This window comes from Rhinolophus ferrumequinum, chromosome 12 (genome assembly GCF_004115265.2).
Source record: "Rhinolophus ferrumequinum isolate MPI-CBG mRhiFer1 chromosome 12, mRhiFer1_v1.p, whole genome shotgun sequence".
In the NCBI taxonomy this organism is placed as follows: domain Eukaryota; kingdom Metazoa; phylum Chordata; class Mammalia; order Chiroptera; family Rhinolophidae; genus Rhinolophus; species Rhinolophus ferrumequinum.
Window position 1 is genome coordinate 59,240,140 of NC_046295.1, and position 20,666 is coordinate 59,260,805.

Below are 20,666 nucleotides of genomic sequence, written 5' to 3' on the forward strand. Positions count from 1 at the left end.
GGTCATTTAGTTCAGAATTCAGCATCTTTCCCTAATACTACATGAAGCCCCTATACTCTAAGCCCCTTGCCTAGGTATCATTCAGAGAGCTGATCTATTTATGTACTCCTTCAGCAGCGGGGCCGAACAACTAACACCCACGCTTTCGCTCTTCGGTTTTTACCGAAGGATTAGTTCTAGGCAGGGGCTTCAGACATCAATGACTCTTTGTCTTCATTTATAGATGAGAAAACTGAGTCCCAAGTAAAGAGATATGCTGAGGACCCTACAGCTAACACATCATTGTTTCGATGTCTAGGAAGTTTATGCTTGTGATGAAAACTGCTAACCATGTTCCAAATTTCTGAAGAAAGCTGGTTACAGGAATAAAAATTTAAAAGATGTTCCATCTGATTGGAGAGAGTTGATCTGTGTAAATATTTCTTTCTTTAATTTCCTAATGAGATACAGGAATTGGATATTCTTTTTAAAAAAGCAGTCAGAGAAGTAAATGAATACCTTCTCCCTGGGAAGGTTCGGAGCAATCAAAGAACTGGTTGAATTAAAGCCACTAACAGTTGGAAGGTTAAAGGAGACAGGAGAGAAGACAATAAAGTGACATTTAATTCCAGCCTAGTCCAGACGTTGTTGGAAAGTGTTAGCTGTACAAAACATTTCAATCAAACTGTGTTTGGAAAATCAGGACTCAATGACTGATGAGTTAAAGAAACCAAAAAATTTACCAACATTTTTTTAAATAAAATTTTTTTCAAATTTTTAGAAGACTTCACATATCAGAAATTTCACTTTCTTATTATAGAAATTTCAGAAAATATTGAAAAATATATACAATAAAATAAAAGTCATCGATAATTCAGTAACTAAGAGTTACCCATTGGTAATGTACAATTGTTTCCTCATCTTTCTTCCATATACCTAAATTTTTTTACAACTATCACTGCGATAAATATTCTCATTCATAAATTTTTGAAAGCAATTCTGTTTATTTCCTTTGACTATATTCCTAGAAGTGAAGTTATAAAGGTATAAAATAACAGATTTGATAAGAGATTGGGCTTTTAGTCAAACAGAGCTGTATTTGAACAACCAACTTTGCCAACTTTACTAACGAGCTCATGCTTATAACCCTGGCCTACTTATAAAACTTCTCTAGGTCTCAGTCATCTCCTCTGTAAAAAAAAAAAAAAAAATGAACCTACTTCAGCTTAACATAATACTTCATAGGTTCGTATTAACATAATACTTCATAGGTTCATATTAAAAGTTAAAATAATGGAATGAATGTACAGTTCCTGGGATATATAGAGGAAGTGATCAATTATTATTGTTGACTTTGGATAACATGATTACTAAGACTTTTATTGCCTTTTGTATACTTTTGTAAAAGTAAAAAAGTATACATTTTTATACTTTTGTATATTTTCATAAATTAGAAAGCATTTACGTATTGCTATTGTTGCAGAAAAACATTACTCTTTTTAAAAGGTAGTGATACTTCTTTATTGGGAAGTACAGTCATATTTCCATGATTTGTTTTCTTCTCTTTCTGCAATACAAAAGTAAGACCCTAGGAATCTCTCTGGTTTTAAAGGACTTGTAGCAAAGTAATAACAGTTGATTCCTGTTGAGTGCTTACTATATGCCAGGAACTTTGCAGTGGTATGCCAATGGCAGGATGGTAGGAGTGGCTGGCTCTGGCACAACAATAGAGGGTGTATTGTCTGCAGAGAATTTTAAAAAACAATCAAGCCCAGTCTGTCTGCTTTTTATTATTACCATCTGCCTGCAATTTTAAATAATGTCAGTGATAAAATGCCCTTTCTGAAAATATCTATGGTTGGTCTACCTTTGAAACTGTTGAGTTTTAATATCAATAATGTGTATTTGTGTTATATAATGACTGTACATAAACTTATAGATATGTTTATTACATAATATGAATATATAATACTTGTTACATAATACTTCAAATTAGCAAATATTTATTCCTTATTGCTTAATAAATATGGTATATTCTTAATGGAAGTTAATCCAGACAACCCCTAGTTACACAGTCCACTCTGACACATGTGGACACAGCTTCATGAGTTTGCTTCAAGAATAAGTTTATAACAGTTAGGAATTGTTCAAGCTCATTTAGGGCATTGTTCATTTATCCAACCCCTGTGGTAAGACATATCCCAAAATTTAAACAGTAAATACAAATAAACAATTACAGCACAGTAGTTCTAAAGAAGAAACTGGATTACTTTAATCCAATCATTCCATGTAACATTTTTTTAATTAAAATTTAAAACCTAAAACGATAAAACTGTGAACTGCAAGGTATAATTGTTTAGTAAGTGTATTTTTTAGTTCAAACTGTGGGGGAAGAAGAATAACTTTCCCTTTACCCTTCTAGATTGTTGGCTGAGACACCCTTGTAATAAAAAGACAGATTAACAGAAGAAAAACAAACAAGTTTGATAACATGCATACCTCCTGTATACATGGGAGGTACTCAGGAAAAGTGAGTAACTCTGAAATGGCCCAAGATAACACCTTAAATACCACCTGCAGCTAAAGGCAAAAGAAAGATGGGGGCCAGAGAGCAACTTTTGGGGGGTTACCAGGAAAGCACAGCAAGAAAGGGTATGGTTGTTATGCAGATTTATCGGTACCTTCTTCATTGATAAGCGTTTTTAGCCATCCCCTCTTCCTGGTACAGCAAGGAAGACACCCTTACAAATGGAGATTTCCTTTATACATATGTCTCTGACACAAGGGTAACTTCTACCTAGTTTTCAGAGCTTTCTCCTGTGTCTGTTACATCTTTAAAACTAATTTGGCTTAAAATAATCTATATGCCAAAGAGGCATATTTTGGGGAAACAAATTCTGTTTCCCTTCAATAAAAAACATACATTTAGTTCTTAAAAATTTGAAACTAAAAGATAAATTAAGAAAATGATTATTAATGAAAATAATTTTATCATTTAGATGAGTTAAAAGTGACCTGTTTCAGGTGTCCAACATGCCAAATATACCATTTGTAATCTTGCAAACTGTTATCCTTCATTTAATTATCACAGATGAGGACAAAGGTGCTTATGTAACTTGCACAAGGTCCACAGCTACTAGTAGTTTGCTGAGCTGGTTATCAAACACACACTTGTCCGATGCCAGAGCCCAAGACTATACCCAGTGTGTGAGAATGTTTGAGATGCTAATGAGAAAGGCAACGTAAGAACTGGAAGTTGTGGTGCTTCGGGCTCCTTTTGCCTTGCTTTAGAGAAGGTCATTACCTTTGCCATGAACCTTGACTCCTATGATTGTAAATTATCTCTATCAATACTCTCCTAAACAATTACCCAGGGGCCTTCTAAAAGAGTTTATGCACCTTCCCATAGGAAGCAGTTTATTTTCTTTTCCCAGGAGAAAAAAGCCCATTAAGCTTCTAAATAAGACCTTTTTTCCTAAATAATATTAAAATAAAATAATATAGAGGGCCCATTTTTTCAGATTTTAGAAGAGGCTACCACGATAAGCAAAATGGGCCTTCTCAAATAGGTTGGTACCCGAAGGTACTGAGCTCACTCCATATTAGCATGCCTTGACATTTACTTCCTAGAGTGGTTCCAACATTTACAGTGTTTTAAAATGTAAGACTGCTCTCAGGCCACAACTTTAATTCCACTGTGACATTCTCCTTTCCCTTCACCTGAAGTCATGAATGAGTTGTGCTTAGCAGCATATGAAGAAAAATGCTGATATCAGGTAAAGGACTAGTAATAGAATCAGAACTTTAATGCTGGAAGTTTTGGGATCAGGTTACTGAAGTCTTTCCTCTGGCAAAATTTAAACTAGAACTTTCAGTGAAAGGTCTCCCTACGGAAGGATTTACATCCTAGGAAGGCACTTGTGTGACAGAAAGGGGCAGGAAGAAGAAATGATAAGAATTCACACATAAACCTTCATTAAGGGGGTGTTATACGTCATGTAGGTTCTCATACTTTCATCTTCCCAATGATCTAAATGAGTTTTATTCATCCCTATTTTATAGGCGGGAAAGCTTTTGTCCTTAGCAGAAGCTTAGGGACATGCCCAAGGCCCCACCATTACTAAGTGGCAAAACAGGTATGCAAATCCATCTGTCTCAAGTTCAGGGATCTTCCTACTATGCTGCCACTACCTCCCACACATGGCCACTTCTATCCATCAAATGGCATGATGAAGTTATGAAAAGACAGTGGTTAAGAGCACAGGCTCTGGGTTCAGCAGATTGGGTCTAGATGCTAATTGTGTCACTTAATAGCTATATGATGGTGGGCAAATTACACCTTGTAAAGAAAGCAGTGACAGTAAATGCTTACCATAATTACATTTCATGTACAGTTCCTTCTTCTTAATTATGTGAGGATATGATGAGTACTAGCTAATGAAATGCAACCAAAAGAGAGGAGATTCAAGATGGCAGAGTAAACACTGTGCCTGCTTCCTTGCATGAGCACATTAAAATTATAACTAAATTATAGAACAATCAACTTGGAGAACTATCTGAAGTCTGGCTCAACAAAAGTTTTATAACTAAAGATATAAAGAAGCCATGTTGATACAAGTAGGAGTGGCGGAGACGCGAAAACGCCTGACCCCAAAACTCCGTGTGGCGATTGTGAACTGGGAGAAATATCTTGGTCATGGAGGTTCTTCCCTGAGTAGCGAAGAGACCCCAGTCCCACACTGATCTCCCCAGCCCAGACTACTGGTGCCGGGAAAACGAGCCCTCATAACATCTGGCTGTGAAAAACTGTGGGGATTTCAGCTATCCAGGTGGGACAGAAGGCTGCAGGAGACCCAGACCTCTTCTTAAATATCCCGTGCACAGACTCACTCATTCTCAGGCACTCACCTCAGGCTCCAGGGGAGGGATGCTGACTCGGGGGGCATCGGAGGCATGCTGGGGGCAGACTTAGGTGTGTGGCTTTGAAGTGAGGGCTGGAGGACAGTCGGCATTTTCCCTGTATGGGGTCTTCCTCCCTGGCAGTTGGCAGGTGGACGCCGTCTTTCCTGTGTTGAGCCCTCCCCCACCGGCCAAATCTGAATCTGATTGGCCTGGTGAGCTCTGCTGGGACCCTGCCCCACCAAACTCCCCCAACAGAGGCACTTTCTCTGCGAGCAGCTAGTCACACCTGCATTACACTCTTTCTTGAAAAACTATCACAGTCCACAGGACCCAGGCAGACAACAGCTGGCCTCGTATAATCTGAGACTTTTGCTGAGTAGCTCCAGGCTCAGTACGGGCACCAAACCAGAGTATACATTAACCTAGTGACTCCCTGCCTCACCCAACTCATGTGCACCACAAAGCTTCATCAGGATCTGAACCTTAAGGGAGCCAGCAGGTGGCAGCAGGCCTCAAGGTGTCCTGGCTTTTGTGGAGCTACCCCAGGCCCGGTATTGGTGGCAGCCATCCTCAGGTTCCAGTGTGGCCTCTCTTACATACATCCAGGTTTAGCACAGGCAGCAAATAACTACGGGTCACTCTGTAGCTCCTACCAGATCCCCGACCTGTCACAGGCAGTGGGTGACGTAGGCCTGCACCGGAGCCCCTCACAAGAGGCTCCAGAACCAACATACTTGGAGGTTGGCTTCAGACCACAGGAATCACCACCCAAGTAGCCCCACAAGTGGCACACGCAAAGAGCAGTCTCAAGAGGCACCAGAGTCTGCTGGGGCAAATCCGACTTAGTGGTATAAGTCCCCTGCACAGCGACCTGTAACCTGTGGATGGGGCCCAACTCCACAGCTAATCAGCCTGAGGGGCAATCCCACTCACTGATGTGCCAATAGCAGTCAAGGCTCAACTATAACAGGAGGGCACACAACAAACACAAGGGACACTCCTGGAGCACCCAGAGCAGGTGACCAGGGAGACTGTGCCAGGGCCCCACAGGGCACCTACTACATAAGGCCACCAAGCCAAGACTGGAAGACATAGCAGATCTACCTAATACATAGAAACAAACAGAGAGGCAGCCAAAGTGAGGAAACAAAGAAATACATCCCAAATGAAAGACCAGGAGAAAACTCCAGAAAAAGAACTAAACAAAATAGAGGCAAGCAACCTACCAGAGACAGAGTTCAAAAGAATGGTTATAAGGATGCTCAAGGAACTTAGTGAGAACTTAGAGAGACAGCAAGCATAAAAAAGGACATAGAAACCATAAGAAAGAAGTAGTCAGAAGTGAAGAATGCAATAACTGAAATGAAGAATGTACTGGAAGGAATCACCATCAAACTAGATGAAGTAGAGGTTCGAATCAATGATTTGGAAGACAAGGTAGCAGAAAACACCCAATGGGAACAGGGAAAAGAAAAAAGAATAAAGAGAAAAATGAGGATAGTTTAAGAGACATCTGGGACAACATCAAGCGTAACAACATTCACATCATAGGGCGTACCAGAAGGAGAAGAGAGAAAGCAAGGATTGAGAATCTATTTGAAGAAATAATGACTGAAAACTTTCCTAATCTGGTGAAGGAAATAAACATACAAGTCCAGAAAGTTTATAAGTAGAGTCCCAAACAAGATGAACCCAAACAAGCCCACCCAAGACACATTATAATTAGAATGGCAAAGGTTAAAGACAAAGAGAGAATCCTAAAAGCAGCAAAAGAAAGGCAACTAGTAACTTATAAGGGAGCTCACATAAGACTGTCAGCTGATTTCTCAACAGAAACTTTGCAGGCCAGAAGAGATTGGCACAAAATATTCAATGTGATAAAAAACAAGGACCTACAATCAAGATTACTCGATCCAGCAAAGCTATAATTTAGAATTGAAGGACAGATAAAGAGCTTGCCAGGCAAGAAAAAGCTAAAGGAGTTCATCACCATCAAACCAGCATTATAAGGAATGTTAGAGGGACTTAAGATGGGAAAAAAAAGAAAAAAAGAAAAAAAAGAAAAAAATCTAAATTATGAATAAAATGGCAATAGCTACATATCTGTCAAGAATAACTTTCAATGTAAGTGGATTAATTGTTCCACTCAAAAGACATAGGAGCACTGAATGGATATGAAAACAAAACCCTTATATATGCTGCCTATAAGAGAAATCACTTCAGCTTGAAAGACACACAGATTGAAAGGGATGGAAAAAGATACTTCATGAAAATGGAAACAAACAAAAAGCTGGGGTAGTAATACTTATACCAGACAAAATAGACTTTAAAACAAAGGCCATAACAAGAGACAAAGGAGGACCCAGTAATCCCACTTCAGAGTATTTATCTGAAGAAACCTAAACGCTTCTCCAAGGGGACGTGTGCATCCATATGTTCATTGCATCACTGTTTACAATGGCCAAGATATGGAGGCAGCCTACGTGGTTGTCGATGGAAGAATGGATAAAGGGGAGGTGGTTCATATATACAATGGAATATTTCTCAGCCATGGAATGGAATGGGTTCTTGCCATCCACAGTGGCAGGGATGGACCTGGAGGGTATTGTGCTGAGTTAAGTGTAAGAGAGAGAAACACAGACACAATGTGATTTTGCTTATATGTGGAATCTAAAGAACAAAATAAACAAACAAAACAGAAACAAATTCATAGATACAGAGAACATATTGATCATTTCCAGATGGGAGGGGGGGTTGGGAGTGAGTGAAAAAGGGGAAGGGATTAAGAAGTACAAATTGGTTCCTACACAGTAATCATGGGGATGTAGGGTACAGCATAAGGAATATAGTCAATAATATTGTAATAACTTTGTATGGTATCAGATGGGTATAGATTTTTGGGGGATGATAGATGGAAGGGGGTTAGAGGGCAGAGTGAAAAATGTGAGAGGATTAAGACGTACAAATTGGTAGTTACAAAATAGTTATGGGGATGTAAAGTAAAGCACGGGGAATAGGGTCAATAATATGGTAATAACTACATATAGCGCCAGGTGAGTATTAGAATAGTCAGGGGGATCATTTCTTAAGTTATATAAATGTCTAACCACTATACTGTACACCTGAAATTAATATAAAATAATATTGAATGTCAACTGTATTTGAAAAATTTAAAAAGGGGGGAAAAGTGAAAGGGAATAAGAGGTCCAAATTTCCAGTTGTAAAGCAAATAAGTCACGGGGAAGTAATGTACAGCATGTGTAATATAGTTAATAATATTGTGATAGCATGGTACAGTGTCAGATGGTTGCTGGACTTATCATGGTGATCACTTCTTTAGGTATATAAATGTTCAATAACTATGGTGTACACCTGAAAGTAATATAGTATTGTACGTTAGCTATATTTTAATTAAAAATCTTTAAAAAAAATAAGTTAAAAAAAAAAAAGAAATACAACCAAAAGAATGTGTGTCATTTCTGTGCTGAAGCAGTGAAAAATGCATGGGTAATTACCAATTTCTTCTCTCTAAGAAGTTGGGAGACTTCACGTTGCACAGCATACAGCTAAAATATCTGTGATCCTCCATAAGCCTGGGTACCTGAATGATTATATGGAGCAGACACTACCATCCCACCTCTCCCCAACCCGGCCAACTGCTGTGTCATACATACTGTAAAGGAGAAGTAAACCTTTGTTGTATTAAACCACTTAGATTTATGATAAATTTGTAGTACCAACATAATCCAGTATATCAAGACTATTTTGTTACACCTCATTTTCTTAATCTCTAAAATAGTGATAATTTTTTTTACTTCATAGGATTATTGTGAGGATAAAGAGATTTCTATAGGCTACATCTGAATATATTGTCAAACTAGCAAAAGGCAGGAGGAACGAGTTGAATATTATGACAATCTTTGTGAATCATTGTCTCTTTGTTTTTCCCAAATGTAAAGGAAAATGGAGTACATGATGTTCAAGATTCCTCACCACTAACGGCAATGTTTTGTTACTTCTCACCCCTAAAATTTTGTCCTCTAAATTCGGTTATTCAATTGTCTGACTCAAATTCATTGGTGATTATTTCTGTGTCAAACGCTGTATTAAGAGCGGACTTCAAAGGCAATTCATAAGAAGGAGCCATCTGGACTTTCTCTAAATCCAAAATGAAAACAGGGTACCCATTTTCTGGGAATGGAGAGAGGATAGTCTGGAGAACCTTGCCTTAGTTTCTCTTTCCTACTTTTGAAGAAGCCATAAATGAAACTCTCCAGGAGGGAGTCTAGGAAGGCTGGTGATACCCATGAGATGGCCCTTCAGGAGGGGAACAACATGTCATTTTTGCTTTAGTACTCTTCTTAAGTGTCTGTGTACATCCCTACAACAGGCTGAGGGGGAGTAAGAGAGCAAAGGTCTCAGACTAGCAGCATCTTAATTATGGAGATTAGAAATATTTTATGCAATTGACACAGACTCTTCTAAATTATACAGTATTATGGAAAATGACTTTGTCTAGTGCCAATGAGAAAGGAGCTCTGAGAAAAAGAACGGGTGGATTTTGACAGTTTGTCCAATAAAGTAACAGTTGGGGGGGCACTTTAAAAACCAGGCCAATGCTACAATTTTCATAGCCTGACACAAATCTCTTAACAGGACTTAAGGGAATGACTGTAGCTCAGTTTCAAATTGCTAGTCCAGCCAGACCTCATAGCCTCCTCACCTCTGCCTTCATTTTGTTCTGCAGCACCACACTAGGACAGCCTACTTACAGTAGCACTTGGAAAGTGAGTAAGTTGGCGGTCAAGTCTGGGCTCGATTCCCAGGAAATTTATGTCCTTTGCTCACTTGGAGAAATTGTTAGTAACCCCGAAGTGGTACCTTAGTATTCTGAACAAGTTCAATTATTACCTCCCAGGGCCTAGTGATTTCCTGCCAGACATAGGAGCACATGGTCCTACACAAATTGAGGCCCACTGAGAGCATCCTGAAGACTGAATGCTTTGGGCAGAACATGGAGGACTCTGTCAATCATACTGAGGCATCATTTTGCTGAATTGAGCAGCAGAATTCACGAGCAGGGGCAACAGCTTTAGCACCTACTGTTTTTATTATTTAATCTCTCCTTCCTTTAGACTTCCTTGTAAGATATCATCATAGTGATATTTTTAAAGCAAAATCTTCCTCTGTTACCTATTTGTTCCAAGTGCTGTGCTCTTCTTGTGCGTATGAGGTGCAAACTCCAAGGAAGCCAGGGATAATGTAGACGGGAGAAGCTGGCTGCCATTAGAAAACACCTCAGAGAGTGTTGGGAACTGTGGCAAAATGGAGAGCTCATGGCAAGATCTCCATCCCACATGCTCTTCTTACAATGTGACATTGATATTTCTTCCATTGGGGGTGGGTGATGGTGGCATCTATGGTCCCTTGAATCTGAATGGGACTGTGACTATAGCAAAAGTCATGCTACCGTGTTTCCCCGAAAATAAGACCTAGCCGGACCATCAGCAACCGGTTCTTATTAATTTTTGCTCCAAAAGATGCATTAGAGCTGATGGTCTGGCTAGGTCTTATTTTCGGGGGTAACACGGTATACATTTTCTGAGGCGGGGTTATAAAAGGTAATGCAGTGTCAGCCGGGTCCTCTTGGAACCCAGACACCATGCTGCCAGGAAGCCCAGGTTACACAGCCAGGTTCCTTGTAAGATTCTGGCTGACAGCCAACAGCCAGCACCAACCACCAGGCATAAGAGCGAGGAAACTTTGTTTCCTCACCCACTGTCTGATGAAACCACATGAGAGCCCCAAGCGAGAACTGCCAGCCTACTCAGTCCCTAGAACTGAGAGATGATAATATATAATCGTCGTTTCAAGTCACCAAGTTTTAGTTTGATTTGTGATACAATAGATAACTGGAACATCCATCAGATTTTATTCATTTCTAAGCCTACACCATTGCTTAAGTCATTTTACACCTGAAACTCTTTTCCCCCCTGTATTCACTTATCTAAAAACCAACCTGTCCAACAACCAGCTCAATGCTGCTTTCTCTATGAAGCCTCTCCTGAGTATCACATTTAACAGTGATCTGTTCTTTCTCTGTACTCTGGACACTGCATACTTTCTCGACTATTAATAGGTCATTTGGGAGGACTCCTTCCCCTCTATAGTCATTTAATAAAAATATTTTAATAACAGTTTAAAGACAATACATGCTATAAACACTACCGAAGTCTATAATTCAGAGTGTTTCCCATCTGTCTTGCTCCATTTCATCCCCATTTACCCCCATCTCCTTTCCAAAGGTGATTGCTCTAACAGAGTGGTATTTATTCTTCACAACCTCTTCTACACACACACACACACACACACACACACACTTCACATAAATAGGATTCCACTGCAATACTGTTTTGTAAAGTGCTTTTTTAGTCAAGGGTACATTGTAGTTATCTATGTCAGTTAATACCAATCAACCTTAATTTACTTTATAATAGCTGTCTAGTATTTCCTATTATTTAACCAATATTCTATTTATAGAAATTTAGGTTTTCCCCATTTTTTTTTCCTTCTTGAAAACCAAACGGTATTGCTGTTGCATACATTACTAGAATTGCTGAGGTAAAAAAGTGCATTTTAAAAATGTTGCTATAAATTCTTACATTCCTCTTCAGAAAAAGTTAATGATATGCCCATCAATAGCATACGAGTATGAGACTACTGTGACTTTTTCTGACACTGGATACTATCAAGCTATTAAATCTTTGCCAACTTGATAGGTGAGTAATGAAAGCGCCTGATTTTTTAACTTACAGTCTTAATGTTAGTGAGGTTGAGCAGTACTTCACATTTCATGAGTCCTTGTATTTCTTTCACTGTGGATTTCGTCTGCTATGTCCTTTGCCCATTTTCCTATGGAGAGTTTTTTAGTTTTTGTTTTTAATAGATTTTTGAGTACTGTTGATACTAAATGTCTTAGTCTATTTAGGTTGCTTTAACAAAATGCCATAGACTGGGTGGCTTATAAACACCAGAAATGTATTTCTCACAGTTCTGGAGGCCACAAGTCCAAGGTCAGGGTGCCAGCATGCTCAAGTTCTGGTGAAGGGTCTCTTCTGGGTTGCAGACTGCCGACTTCTTGCTGTGTCCTCACGTGGTGGAAGAGGCTTGAGATCTCTCTGGAATCTCTTTTATAAGGCACTAATCCCATTCATGAAGGCTCCATCCTCATGACCCAAGCACCTCCCAAAAACCCAAGTCCTAAAACTATCATCTTTGGGGGTCAGGATTTCAATATATGAATTTTTGGTGACACATACATTCAGACCATTGCAGTAAATCTTTTATATATCACTTTGCAAGTATTACTTACCTGTTTGTTGGTTGTGTTTATTTATGGTAACTTTTGCATCTAGTTAAAAAGGTTTATGTAGTTAATCCAATTGTTTTTTGCTAAGGTATTAGGCTATAATGTCTTCCAAAGAAAAGTTCTGTATTTCCAATATTATATAATTAAATGTTATTCCAAACGTTTTACAGAAAAAAAGCCAAACATTTTTAAGAAGGTAATCATTAAATATTTCAAATAACCTTTTCTTTGAGACATTCTTAGGCATTTATACATCTAAATTCCTAAGAACTCATTGATAAAATTCATTTATTCTTTGAAAAAATATTTATGACACATTCTTGAATATCAAGTTTTCTAGGTTTTTGGTACACAGTGAAACTTGCCTAGTGGAAGTAAGAATATAATGGTTAACAAACAAAAAATGTAATGTAGCTAAGATTTGTTATAAACAAAATGAATCAATCTCTGTTGACCACCTCTGAGTTTATACACTATGTGGACTCATACCTCTCATTACATTTAAGCTATATGCTAATTCATGGTTTAAATGTCTTTCCACCTCACTAAAATGTAAACAACTTAAGGGCAAGTAATGTACCTCATTCATCTTTGAATCCCTAGCATCTAACTAAGTATCTGGCTCATTATAATGACTCAAGAACTATATTGTTAAACAAACAGATTTCTGTACTTTATAAATCGCCTCTTTCCTTCTCAAATGAATATTCATAATCCTGCCTCCCTTCCCCCCTCTGCTCACCACTCCAAAATAAAACCAACACTAGTTTTATGTTGGAAACAGCTCAAATCCCCAAAGACTGATGTTTGCATATGTGATACTTAATCAAACACGCTTAGTTCATAAAAAGGACTCAATTAAAAAAATTATTGAACTACAGATTTAAAATGTCATTCAGAAAAGTATAGGAAAATGCTATCCTCTACTAAACACAAATTCACAGTAAGCATTTTTAAGGGAACTTGTAAGTTTTCTGATCTTGCAACAAAAATCCAAGTGAAACCATAAATAAAAGCCAGAGTTATTAATTAACACTGGAGAAACATCAACTTACAAGTGTGGACAGAAACAAAGTTGCAGAGCTAAGGACTTCTGAGTCTCACCAGAGTCTTGCTGGAAACAATGTTGTCTTATTCTGTCACATGCCTGAGTTCAGGGAAGCTCTTTTCAGGGGTGCTAACTTCGGGGTTTTAACTGGGAGGCTGAGATACATTTCCATCTTCTGAAATAGAGACTTGCTCTTGCCTCTCTGGAAATGAATGAACAGTTATAGCCCTTGGTTACAATTAGTTTTCGCTTTTGGAGCATTTCCCAGGAGGGACATGTGAACGCTTGCAGGAGGTAGTTGTGAGGCAGATCTGGAAGCTTGGGCTCTGCTGAGGAAAACGTGCTCTTGTGGGATGCGGCTATGCACAGTATGTGCTAAAATGTAAATAACACAGCCTAAGCACCAAATGCCTCTTTTTTTTTTTTTTAATTAGAGGACTATTTTGAGCAGTTATAGATATATACAGATGCATTTATATTTCTGTTACGCAAAACCCTGAAATCATGTGAACAATGAGTCAGGCTTTATTATATCATCAGAAAGACCATTAGTGCAATGTTTTCCCTCGATGAGTGACCAGCACCAAGCCCTCCATCTGAAGCTGGAAACCCTGGAATTCACATGGCCAATTATACAATACTAAGACCACTGAGAAGCATTTCTGGCTGGCTCAGCTGGTGATGTTTTTACCCTGCAGCACCAAGATTGATAGACCTTATAATTTTATCCTGGTTAGGGCAGATGCTGTTCTTACATAAGTTTTTATTTTAAAATCCTCTTTTCTCAAAACAGAAAAATCAAAACCCCCTAAGCCCTTCCCAGTGGCTTGCCTTGATGACACCTCTTGGTGGTGATATCAGTACCGTGATCACGGGCTAAGTAAAAAAAATTCTCTTTCGAGATCTCTGAATTTGCAGTTTAATTTCATTGAATGCTGTGTGTGCTTGTTTATGAGAAAGAATGAAAAGGAACAGTAATTTGGCCCCCTCTAATTCATTCCTTTTATGAGGCTTCTTTGGTTGTGAGGGGGATGGGAAAGAAACTCCTTAGAAGTCACAGAATATAAATTCAGGAGCCGTTAGTTTCTCTCATGCTAATGATGAGGTATAATTTTAAAACATCACATTCATATGCATATGTGGTGCGTATGTACATAATTAGTTTATTTACAAGCACCTCGCAGAACCTTAGAACTTGATAGTTCCATTAACCCTTAAAGGGAAAATGAGTTCAGATCAGTCAAGCAAAAAGGAACGTGCTCCCTTTCAATTATATTCACTCATCATCCATGTCTTGGAAAGAGACCTCCAAAAAAGTGAAATACATTTCTTCTGAAGCACTGCCAGTCTGTTACAAACGAGCATTTATCTGCTTCTGCAGTTCTAATTACAAAATAAGCACTAGCTGCTACATGGAATAACTACACTGGCCAAAAAGATTTTTATAATCTGAGAGAAATGCTCCTATATTGACTCTGCTAAGAGATACAACTCCCCTTTCCTTGATTATAAAGAAGGAAGACAGATGGTTTCTTGTTTAAGACTGTAATTTCACTTTCAGCCTCCTCCCTCAGTTAAAAACAAGATGTACTTTGAGGCTTTGAGGGAAAATCTCAAGGGAAGGTTTTTTATTCCTGGTTGCATTGAATAATTCAACAAACTCTTGAGATTGCTGAGGGAGGTACAAAGAAGAAAATGCTCTCCCTTGTTCTCAGGGAGTTTACAATCTAATTGTGGAGTTTACGACCAGAATTGGGGCTACAGCCATTAAATTTTATTTTTTCACTTCTATTTAATGACCTAATGTTACTGGTAACACACTTAGGATTCACCAGCCCAGAGGTATGGTGGATCATCTGATCAAATTGAAGAACACAGGGAGGCGAATGCCGAGGAAGAATTAATGATCACAAGCAGTACTTGAGTGTTTACCGACCTACTAGCTGTTTTCATGTTATTCAATCTTGACAACAACCTTTTGTGGACCTCCCAATTATTTCACAGAGGAGGAGAATGAGGTTTAGAAATGATACTGGAACCCATCAACTAGGAATTCTCTGGCCTTTTCTTTAGCTTTCCCCAGGTTCCCATCTTGACTTTCCTTTGCTTAGGTTAGGTTCCCTTTCCAAAGCACGTTAAAGTCTACTTACTTCTGTGCTATTTTTCTCCCCTTGGACTTTGGGTAATCGTTAAAACTTGCCGTCTTTTATTTGGTCAGGCCTTCTAGAGTCTCATTGCCTTGCATCTTTGCAAATAAAAAAAATTTTTTTTAACTGATTCTGTCTTCGAGACCTTCTTGGATAGGATGAAATGAAACATAAAAGGCTTATAAGAGGGCCCAATACCGTGGTTCTCTTAATATTAACCACGATCTTTAGTTTTATTCTTGCCACCTTGTAACTGTTCTCCTCTCACACTGTTTCCCAACGACTCTTTGGGGGCTGCACATTTCTCGAAGGTCGTGACAACACCTGGTCTAACTTGTCGCTACCCTACAGTAGCAACAGGGACTTGTAAGAAAACAAAAACTTGTGTCTTTTGTTCACCTCTTCATTCCCACGGCCTTTAAGTTACTGGAACTTAGAATGTCTTCAGTCTGGATAAGAAAGTTTAGTTCAGATCCAATATGGCTCTGAGTCGGGAGACCTGGGGAACTTTTTGCCTTTTCCCTGTTTTGGCTCTTTATAACAATTTTGACCTTGGGTGCGTTTCATTCCTTTCTTAGTCCCCTTTCAAGGCTGTTTCCACATCAGCAAAATGAGGCCAGTAGCAACAGATGCTTGTTTCTCTTCGTCTTCTATCACTTACCCCTTCTCCAGGGAAGGTTTATTGTGTACGTTTCCTCTGGATAGAAAGCTGCCGTCGGAACAGTAAGAAGTCATTAGGGTCTTTGGGCTGCGCTCCCAGCGGGGACAGCGAGCAACTCCGCGCGCCTCGGCCGTGCCTCCCGGTCCGGAAGCAACCCGGCCCAATAACGGCTGCGAGCCTGTCCGGCCCTCAGGAGCCTCAGCCCCCGGCGCCCTCGCCCCGAGGCAGCGCTCGGCTTCGGTGCCACCGCTAAATGGGCTCGGCACCGCGCAGGCTCCGACGCGCGCCAAAGGGCCCGGCCTCGTTTTGGCCGCCGCCGCCCCGCCGCCCGCGCGGCGCTGCACTGGGGGCGGGGAGTCTGATGGGAGACGCGCGCGGCGCTGAGGAGGCGGCGGCCCGGGAGAGGGAGCGGGAGAGGGACTGGGCGCGGGAGGCGGGAGGCGGGGGACAGGGGGAGGCGCCGCCGCCGCCCGCCCCTTTCCGCTGGGGAGCAGCTGCAGCAGCAGGAGCCGAGCAGGAGCCGCGCAGCCGCCGCCGCCGCCGCCGCCGCCGCCGTGGGATGTGGCCGGCGCTTGCCCCGAACCGCGCCGCCTTCTGAGTACCCGGCGCCGTCCGAGCCGCCGCCGTCACCGCCGAGCCGTGCGGGGCCAGGCCGCGCCCTCCCCGGGCGCCCGCCGGCTCGCATGCCGAGGGGCTCCGGGGCGTAGCTGCGCGCCCGGCGCCGCCTCCGGGCTCCCCCGGCCCCGCCATGGGCTGCTGCAGCTCCGCCTCCTCCGCCGCGCAGGTGAGGGTCTCCCGCCTCCCGGCCGCCCGCCGGGATGCCTCTCCCGCGCCCCACTCCCCGCGCCCCATTCCCCGCGCCCGCCGCGCGGTGCCTCTCGCCGCCCGCGTCCCTCGCCCCCCCCCAGCCCACCGTGCACTCCAGAGCCCCCCACCCCGCCTCTCCTGCTCGCCTGTCCCGCAGATGCCCTGGCGCTGGCTCCCCGGCTGCCGACCCGCGGGCGCCTCTGCGCGGCCCCCAGGGCGCTCAGCTTTCTTCCGCCCCTTCGCGACGTGGCCTCCTCCTCCCAGTCACACCTGAGCAGCCCGTCCCGCTCGCCTGCAGGTAGAGGCCACACAGGGGCCTCCTTTCTGCCCCAGGCGGCACCCCCTTCCCTCGTCGTCTGGCCTTGCTCCTCTCTTCCCTCCCCATCACCGACTATTTTCTGTGCTCCCAGGAGGAGTACCTCCAGCTTGGGCTCTTCACCCGTCTTCCACCTTATTCCAGTTTCTGCTCCATTAGCAATCTGTCCCTTTTCTCTTGCCTGCCGCCCCCCGTCCGGGCTCAGGTGTTTACGCGTGTCCTGGAGCCCTTCCACGGCCCACTTCTCAGATCCCACCCTCTCGCCTCCCCCCGATCCCCCTTTTGTGCCTTGACCCCGGGCACCGCGGCCTCTTCTCACACCGAGGATCCTGCGGGAGCGCGGGGACCAGGCAGGAAAGGAGATTGGGCACCTGGTGGGTGACGGGAGCGCTACGGAAACTCCCTCTTTGTTGCCAGTGTAACAGGAGGAAAGGTGCCGAATTTAGTTTTTCTGTGGGCACTGGCTGAATGTTGTCGCTGAGGGCTGAGATGCAGAGATTTCTCCTAGCTGCTACCCTGCCCCCATTCAAATTTCGCCAACCTTCTCTCTCTCTTGCCGATCCGAGCCCTTAACCTGGATGGAAATGTTTAGACAACTGTATAAGGATCAAATGTAATAGGACTTGACTGCTGGCCACTAATAAGTGAGAGGACCTGTTTGTAAATTACCCAATTTAGTGGATTAGTGAGTGTATTTACAAATACGATAAGAAGCAATCAGGAATACTGCATCAAACTGTCTGGTGGTGGTGTATGAAAAATAGGCTCTGACAACGCCTGGGATGTAATCTCAGTTTCATTAGGGTAGAATTTAACTGTGGTCTTTGATTTGTTTGTTTGGGGAGGGGGGAAGACAAGGGCTCTTGTTTTTAGAAATAAAGGCTGGTGGGCTCTTGGTGAAGAAAAATGCTAGTTTGGAAAAAAGAAAAAAATCCTCCAGAGATCTAGCATCTGTGATAATACCAGAAGTGTTTTGCTGCTGTTAAATGACTATATATAACTCAGTTTTAAATAACCTGCATACTTGTTCTGAAAATCTGAGATCTGTTAGAAAAATGACTAGAATTGCAGATGAATGGAGGACATTTATGTTTTATCAAATATCCATCCTTTTTGTCCAGTTCTTTTTTTTTTTTTTTGAGTGTTTGCTTACCTGTGTGCTTTTTTTCCCCTACTAGTATCATAGACTGGCTGGTTTAGTTAAACCTTTCTATTTAGTTAGAATAGCAAAGAAAAACTATATGTGGTGCTGTTGTGAAGGAGAGGTTGATAGACCAGGGTTTTCATATTAGCAAATAAAGATGTAGAATTACACAATACCTTTCAACTAGTTGGGGATTTTGGAGTGGAGGGGGGATCGAGTTGAGTGCTATTCATCTAATATTTACTTAAATATTATTTTCACCCAAAAGGTATCTTTCATATTGCCTTTCTTGTAAAGAACTGGGTAACTTTACATCCTCTTTTGGTGGTGAAATGCTTTTAAGTCAGGAAAGTATTGGTAGTTGATGGATGGTTTGTTCAGTGCGTGAACAATTAAATTTGGGAGGGATGATGCTACACCAGAGCTCTGCTTTAATAACAGGTACTAGTAAGTCTTGGCGTTTCTCTAGCTCCCTATCAGACTTTTCAGAATGCTGTCACATACATTTATTTTCTTTGCTTTTTCCTCCTCTTGGAGCCACCGTTTCCTTCATGCCATGTTCTACAGACAAGATGTATGTCATGCACCCCAAGGGGTGCGTTTTTTTTCTGTGAATTCCTATAACCAATCAGCAGCTGTCACATGCCTTTTAGTTCAGCTTTAGGGACTTGTAGTGCTCACTGGAGCATTGAGGAGCAGATTTTGTGCCGAAGAGCTCATCATTTTTTTTTCCCTTGTTTGAGATTTTGGCATCATTCTTCATTTGTGAAATGTTACCAATCTGCTGACATTTTAATATTCCTTTTAGGAGTATCACCAGCATTAAAATATTACTGTTTCTGTATGTGTTGTGTTGAAACAAAATAGGGATGCAAGACCAAATCTCCAGTAAAGAACCTCCATATCACTTTGAGCCTCTCCTAACGGCCTCAACTATATTTTCAGGCAGAATGTTTCTTTCATCCCTTCTACTGGATTGTAAGCTTCTTGAGTATAGGAACTACTTTTGTTTCCCTCATCTTTGTATCCACTGCAGTGCCTCACTATACCTTGTACATAATAGCTGTTCAGCAATAGTCAATGAACAGATTATATACACAGATTTGAACATCTGGCTCCCAAGTGACATTGAATATAAATCCACCGCTGACCCACGTGTTGTTTCACTTCCATGGGCTGGTTGACTAATTCTACCAAGGCATCTTCTTCTAAACTCAGATTTGAACTGTTGAAGTTAAATTTCACCCGCCTTTCCCACATTCCTTCCTATTGTGTCAGTGGTACTGTCAGTTTACAAAATGAAGCAGGTTTTTCCTTTTCTTCTGGGCGCTTTGCTTAATGCTTATATTTCAGTGAGAGCAGTGGTTATCACATCTTAAAAAAGCTTTTCTGCAAACTCTAATGATAACCTTCTCGCCACATCAAAACAATGTGCTTTGAGGTAGTCTGCATTTCAGCTTAGCTTTTCTCGGGTTTGTCAGCAACTTTAAAGCCCTGGCAGGTTTTAGCAATGTAGATATAGTGTGTTTCTTTTTCTAGAAGGGATTCACTTTTGAAATCTAATTTATTTTACCTTATAGTCTCTTGCTATGTTGTAGACTCTCCTAAGAGAGTTCATGGTCTTCTAAACTGTTTTATCTCTTGTAGTCTGTCCTGGTATTATTTTCATTTTCTTGGCAGTATCTGGGTATCATAGTTTGCCACCAAAACAATTATCTTGTTTTAGGATTTAGATCAAAGAGAAATGTCACATTCTATACTAACTTGTATTGCATTGCTGAAGGAGCAAATTATTGGCAAAATAATTTGTCCTGTATCGGGCACGTACATCTAAGAATGTGAAGCATGTCTCATGAGCCAGGGCTCTTACAGAACTCTTAATTATGTTTCGTTTTTTTGTTAGTGACCATTATGAGTTGTATCTTAATATTAGTAATTGCTCAAAACAAGCCAACACATGATGATACCCTTTGCCTAAAAATCTCTTTGAAGGGAACATAAAAGTGAGATAGTCTTCTTGAGTTTTTTTTTACAGCACTAATCCTCCCTAAGACTCTTAAAATTTATTCCCAGCTCTCCCTAATTCGTTTGTTCTGTTACAACCTGACATAATTTCTACTCTTATAATGTTAAACTTCAAAGTCCACTTGTAAATCTTCAGATTTATTAAATGTTCTTTCCCATTGACAAACCAGTTTGAATGAAGGAGGCTTTTGAAAGATTACTTAGCAAATTGCCCTAAGTCTTCGTCGTTAATGGTTAGATCATTATTTCTCACAGTAGTGCTTTGGAG

The 20,666-nt window shown here is 41.1% G+C and overlaps 2 protein-coding genes across 4 annotated transcripts in view; one reads left to right on the forward strand and one right to left on the reverse strand.

The window, feature by feature from the left end:
• Window positions 1-16,856, reverse strand: part of LOC117031550 (formin-like protein 18) — a 37,596-nt gene extending 20,740 nt beyond the window's left edge. The window contains exons 1-2 of the mRNA XM_033122036.1: window positions 16,709-16,856; window positions 16,107-16,677 (exon numbers count right to left, since the gene is read on the reverse strand). Coding sequence (XP_032977927.1) covers window positions 16,107-16,677; window positions 16,709-16,856 — 719 coding nt within the window. The remainder of the gene's footprint in view (window positions 1-16,106; window positions 16,678-16,708) is intronic.
• SLC44A1 (solute carrier family 44 member 1) overlaps window positions 16,579-20,666 on the forward strand; it is a 178,877-nt gene continuing 174,789 nt past the window's right edge. For 2 of the 3 annotated variants that reach the window (XM_033122513.1, XM_033122512.1), the window contains exon 1: window positions 16,643-16,890. In XM_033122513.1, the coding sequence (XP_032978404.1) occupies window positions 16,855-16,890 (36 nt within the window). In that variant the 5' untranslated portion in view covers window positions 16,643-16,854. Of the gene's footprint in view, window positions 16,891-20,666 lie in introns of all 3 variants that reach the window. The other variant, XM_033122514.1, reaches the window with a different exon arrangement.